Raw genomic sequence first — 6275 nt, 5'->3', positions numbered from 1 at the left:
AAGTTTAACTGTCTTCAGAACATTGCAGAGGCCTTATTGACAGTACTTGGCTCTACATGTCTGTGTGAGCAGGTTTTTACTCACATGAAGAGTGTCCTCAGGTAGCCGTCTGAATTCTGGACCAGAGATCAGATTAACATGTGTATTAACAAACATGCCATATTGGCTCAGTTTATTTTTCTTATTGTTTTGAGGAGACCATAAATAGCATTTGCATTTTCTGTTGTACAGTTCATTTGCTGTTCTGGATAAAAAGTATTTTTTTGGTTTCAAAATAGCTGATAACTATTCGCTGATAGCTGCCAACATCTGCGAACAAATATGATTCTATAAAGTGGTTCTATATATTGTGTAACTGTTAATATATAGTGTTTTTAAATTTATTGCTAATGCAATCATATGGCACACTGACTTCTGAGGAAATTTTAGATGGCACTCGCCAACAGAAAGGTTGCCGACCCCTGGTGTAGAGGTTTACACTTACAAGGCAAGTCAACCTAGTGACCCTGTTTCATCTATTTGTTTATTTAAAGATCAATAAAGTTATTAAGTTAAACCTTTGGAGGCGTTTGGTATGGTCATTCAGGATAAGTAATCTTGAAGTACAGAGGGGGGCTGCTAAGGATGCTGGGCAGGTCTCCTTCAGGACCCGGTCCAAAGCCAGAGGCAGCTTTCGATTTTGCTGGGACAGAATAAACAAGTATTAATGTTACTAAAGCTCATTACAGTTTATAAGTGGGATTTGTTTTGTGTCCAAGACCTTGAAGTAAATTTTGTTGATTTTTTGTGGTGCATGAAAAGGTATTGTTACATACAGACTGCCAGCTGATGTCTAATTGAACATTATTTATGCCTGATGTCTGTTTATCTGTGGGAAAAGCAATTCTGCCATTATGATGTGAAAACAGGTCATATAGTTGTGGATCTAATAACTCTAAAGGAGGATCAAAATAAAGTATTTAATCCCACCTTGCTTTTTCCAAGCTTGTTGACAAGTTAACTTCTTACTGTTAACCTGTTGTTAAAAACAGGTTTAGTCTGGAAACTAAATATGTTTTTTATATAACAATAACAAACCTTTGTGTTCTTAGGGGTTAGCAAAGGTTTTTATCTTGGTATTCTCCAATATTTGTGCCTTTTTTCAGCCTGTTTGATGCACCGGACCAACAAGCTAGACTCCAGCTTGTCGTCACTAAGCCGATGTGCCGAGCAGTTCAATCAGCTAACAAAGCAGCTGTTCACATGATGCAATCAGCACTCTTCTATGGAATAAAGTGTTCTTTTTACCAACACAACCAAACAGTTTACTACATAACAGGTTAGTACACGTGTATCACACCAAAAACAGTTTTTTTACCAAAGACTATTTGAAATCTTAACATCCATCAACGTGTCCGCAGGAAAAAAAAAATCTCCATGTTACAGTTACCTCAATTACATTTGGGCTTTGCTTTTCCTCACGTTTAATATGAAGTATTCCAGTCAGTGAGATGATGTGAGGGGGAAAAAGAAGGTCTCCAAAAACTGTGCCATGTCTTCCTCAGAGCCTCCACTTTTCTTTTCTTTTGTCCAAAGCACATTTTGATCTATTTGCTGCAGACACTCTGCTGATGCGATTCCCAGTCGTGGTTCAGGAAGAGCCTCAGCTATGTTTGTGGTGTAGTTGTGTAAGTAGTAAACTGTTTGGATTTTAATGAATAAAATAGTGCTGATCACGTCAGTGCCACTCCGTGCAGCTGGATCAGAGTTTCTGACTCCAGATCAACCTGTCACCTGACTCAAACAGGGTCACACAGTCCTCATTCATGAAGTGCTTTACAAACCCAAACATTTTCCCATTTAAGTGCAGATAGGCAAACAACATAGAGCCACTACTGCTAAAGAGACAGACAGTGAAAGTGGACAGTATATCTTTAGTTTCTTAACATAAAACTCATTTTTGCAGTTAAGGGCAGCACAAAAGTGATCCCATTAAACACATTTTTACTTTCCTCTGAGTTATCTGTTTCTTTCACTAGTTAGACTGACATTCGTTAGCTATTAGCTGCAACCACCCCAAGAAGAAGGGTTACATCTCCTGGGTCTAGGCGCGGCTTGCCCCTCTGGGGGCGGGGGTACCTAGACCTGGGATATGGAGTATGTTTGGGGAGTGTGACTGTCTGTGCAGTGTCTATTTGTGTCTGTCTACACGTTGGGTGAGTGCCGAGTATTTGGTTGTGTATATGGGGTGGGGATCCACGTTTGTGTCCACGTGCGCCTGTTCGTCTGTGTCTATATGTCAGGTTGGGTCTTAGACTCAACCTCTCTGGGTACATCTCAGGCCCTCCAAAGTACGGAGGCCTATCTCCCCTCACCTCCTTTTTGAGCACACGCATTCTGTAGACAAAGATATATACATGAAAACTTGATTTTTAAGTTTTTTTTTTTTTGTTCTCTTTTTTTCTTTTGTTATTTCAATTATATTGGCATGTTTGAAATAAAACTATATCTATCTACCACACTCCCTGCCGGTGGCTGATGCCCTCAGACGTTGGTGTGTTGATGGTCCTTGTCGACTGGGGCTGGGTGCTCATGTATGTACCAGCTCACTCCTGGTGGCCGATTGGCGGGACCTGGCGCCTGTGGCCCGGCTGGGCCCCTTCCAGGGGTTGGGGTGCCCTCAGGCCTCTAGCCTCTGGGCCTGAAGCTCGGTCCTCTCTGGCACAGCTGGCTGCCGGCAGAGCCCGCGGGCGAGCCACTGCACCCCCTCTGGCCTCTGCTCCGTAGCTGCTGGGTGACCTCTCGTTTGGGGTTCTACTCAGCTCTTCCCAGGAGGGTGGCACGGTTCCCCCCCTTTTGGTGGTCCTCCTCGGGTCCTCGTACTCTGGGGCCTCTGGATATCTGGGGCCTGGATCTCCTCCATACCTGCTTCATGCCCTGGGGGACGGGGCTGTGGCTCCCCACACTCCCTAGCAGATCGTTACATGGAGAAAACTTTTGAATACAAGCATGCTGATCCACACAGGTGTACACACGGGTGTTCACAGACGCGGACTACACCTTTCTTGGTTGCTGCCTCAAAGCATATTGTGCACTGTCGATCTTGCGTGCTGCACAATATCGTTTAAACCCCCACGGATCGCCATTTGGCTTTTTCTACCTTTAAAACCCGGAGAGCAGCCAAATGGCTTTTAGCTAGGCTTTAGCTTCAGCCAAGTGGAAGCTAAATTGGCTAGTCATTCATATGTAAATTGGGTCGTTATCTGGGAATTCTGGAGGGAGGGGAGTGGGGGTGTGTGATTGAGGGCGTGGGGGAGCTGCTAAAAGCTGTGCACTTCCTTTTGTGTTTCATCTTGATGCATTCTCAATCATCCAGGGAAATAAATCTCCAAAAGTCACCAACTTGGAGTGTTTCAGTTTGCCATCTTAGGGAGAAATCAACACACATGGGTGTATGTCCTTTGTTGCTGAGATTTATTGATAAAAACAGTACAAAAAACCAACCATTTGTACACATATTTACAAATGGCCTGCTGAGTGGTGCATGGAGCATGTTCATTGGTTCATGGACCTCCCTGAACTAATGGCATTTATTGCAATTGTCATCTTGCGGGGGATTAACAGGGTTCCATCTCTAAATGACTGCTGGTGGGCAAACCTGGGAAACCCACAGATAATTGGAACTATGGCACGAATCATGTTATAAAACACGGCGACTGGCCAGCGCCGTGTTCCTCTGCGGACAGTGTACTCCCGAACCATCTGGTCCATCACATCCACGCCACACTTTGTTTTGTTGTAAAGGGAGACAGTGTTTGGCTTCCTTTTGGTGGTGTTATCAGTCTGAACCACGCTGTGCATGCTGCTAAGAATATAGACTGTCTTCTTCCGTTTGGCCGCATACGCCGTCAGTGTGGCAGCAGAGGTTGAAAACACCTAAGAAATAAGATAAATTGTTATTTCCATAGCCCTTTTACACACAATGAAACACATAAACATAGAACCACAAAAGACCTGTAACATACCTGAGTGGTGAATTCATTGCGATCTGTCTGTCTAGTGGATTGAGGAATTTCCCTGCGAATCCTGTTGACTGTGCCGAGGATGGTGGTTTTCCATCTAAGAAGTTTTTGTGCAAGTGAAAGCGATGTGAAAAAATTGTCCTTGGTAACATTTCTGCCCTTGTCTAGGAATGGTTCCATCAGCCTCATTACTACATTTTCAGAAAGTCTCTCCCCAGTGGGACGATTGGGGTCCTTGCCAAGATATGGGAAGACATTGCAAATGTACTTGGATTTTAGGTCGCAAGCCACCCAAAACTTGATCCCAAACTTGTCAGGTTTACTTGCAATATACTGCAGGAAACAGCACCGAGTCTTTGATGGGAAAAGCTGTTCATCAACGGTGATATGTAGACCAGGGTTGTAGCACGTGATGCAGTTGGTGACAAATGATCCCCACACACTGGAAATTGCAGCAAACTTGTCAGTCTTTGCTCGATCACAGCGGGTGGACTTGTCATCAAAGCGTAGGTGTTGCATGATGTTTTGGAAGCGGTTTCGTGCCATAGTTCCAATTATCTGTGGGTTTCCCAGGTTTGCTGACCAGCAGTCATTTACAGATGGAACACTGTAAACCCCCCACAAGATCACAATTGCAATAAATGCTATTAGTTCAGGGAGGTCCATGAACCAATGAACATGCTCCGTTTGCTGTGCATGTTGAATAGTCCATTCTTGAATGCTACGAAGCATGTCAAGAGTGATGAAACACAGGAAGCTCTGAAGGCGACTCGAGATACTTCTCCTGGCCTTAGCCGTTGGCTCTCCATCTGCAGCATACGCTTCTATTGGGGTGAAAGGGAGACAGGTCCCCACATGTTCTTCACGCCACACTGTGCTATCTTTCGCTGTCTCAGTCCCCAAACAAGCTCTCTTTTTCGGTGGAGAAGCAGTCTCCTCATCTGCAGTGTGAACAAATTCAAATTGTGAGCAAAATGGGAAGGTCAAACAAAATCACAAATGCATGCATAGATACTAATTATAATTCCAGTATCTCCTCCTCTGTATCAGAATAATGTCTGAAATATCTTACTTACTAACTACATCCACTTACTTGTTTGAAATGAAAAAGGAAATAACATGAAATGAAACTAACCGCAAGACTGATCAGACAGCTCTGAGTCCGAATCCGGCTGAACTTCTAGGTCTTCTCCATCCGAGTCACAAGGGTCGACTTCCGTCAGGATCATTTCCAAGGCCTGCTGAGTGGTGAGTCTTCTCTGCATTTTCTTTCCGCTGACGGCATATGCGGCCAAACGGAAGAAGACAGTCTATATTCTTAGCAGCATGCACAGCGTGGTTCAGACTGATAACACCACCAAAAGGAAGCCAAACACTGTCTCCCTTTACAACAAAACAAAGTGTGGCGTGGATGTGATGGACCAGATGGTTCGGGAGTACACTGTCCGCAGAGGAACACGGCGCTGGCCAGTCGCCGTGTTTTATAACATGATTCGTGCCATAGTTCCAATTATCTGTGGGTTTCCCAGGTTTGCCCACCAGCAGTCATTTAGAGATGGAACCCTGTTAATCCCCCGCAAGATGACAATTGCAATAAATGCCATTAGTTCAGGGAGGTCCATGAACCAATGAACATGCTCCATGCACCACTCAGCAGGCCATTTGTAAATATGTGTACAAATGGTTGGTTTTTTGTACTGTTTTTATCAATAAATCTCAGCAACAAAGGACATACACCCATGTGTGTTGATTTCTCCCTAAGATGGCAAACTGAAACACTCCAAGTTGGTGACTTTTGGAGATTTATTTCCCTGGATGATTGAGAATGCATCAAGATGAAACACAAAAGGAAGTGCACAGCTTTTAGCAGCTCCCCCACGCCCTCAATCACACACCCCCACTCCCCTCCCTCCAGAATTCCCAGATAACGACCCAATTTACATATGAATGACTAGCCAATTTAGCTTCCACTTGGCTGAAGCTAAAGCCTAGCTAAAAGCCTACCAGCCATTTGGCTGCTCTCGGGTTTTATAGGTAGAAAGGTAGAAGCCTGGGGGATGCTAGTGTTAATATTTAGTATCTACTGTTATCTACTGCTAGCTAGTTTATTGTTTTTTTTTATTATGTTGCTCTTTGTTGTTTGCTTTCTCTTCTGTTTTTTTTTTTCTCCATACAGGGCCCTGTTTCAGGAAGCCGGTTTAGTGGAAAAACTGAGTAAGTATACCCTGAGTTAACGAAAACTCTGGGTTTTCGGTTTCACAAAGCGAGTTCAGC

General features: G+C 44.0%; 1 protein-coding gene across 1 annotated transcript; it reads right to left on the bottom strand.

Annotated features, from left to right (window-relative positions):
* Window positions 1–3534: 3534 nt before the first annotated feature.
* On the bottom strand, window positions 3535–5266 carry LOC147337496 (uncharacterized). The gene is made up of 4 exons (XM_086308785.1): window positions 5137–5266; window positions 4875–4942; window positions 4005–4031; window positions 3535–3915 (listed from the first exon to the last, which is right to left on the bottom strand). The coding sequence occupies exons 1-4, from the start codon at window positions 5264–5266 to the stop codon at window positions 3535–3537; spliced, it is 606 nt and encodes a 201-aa protein (XP_086164911.1).
* Window positions 5267–6275: the final 1009 nt, after the last annotated feature.

The sequence above is a fragment of the Aulonocara sp. 'chitande type north' Nkhata Bay genome, linkage group LG2 (genome assembly GCF_057382095.1).
Source record: "Aulonocara sp. 'chitande type north' Nkhata Bay isolate Kocher_YH1m ecotype deep benthic linkage group LG2, A_spYH_male_GT1.1, whole genome shotgun sequence".
In the NCBI taxonomy this organism is placed as follows: Eukaryota; Metazoa; Chordata; class Actinopteri; order Cichliformes; family Cichlidae; genus Aulonocara; species Aulonocara sp. 'chitande type north' Nkhata Bay.
This window is presented reverse-complemented; position numbering and strand designations above follow the sequence as displayed.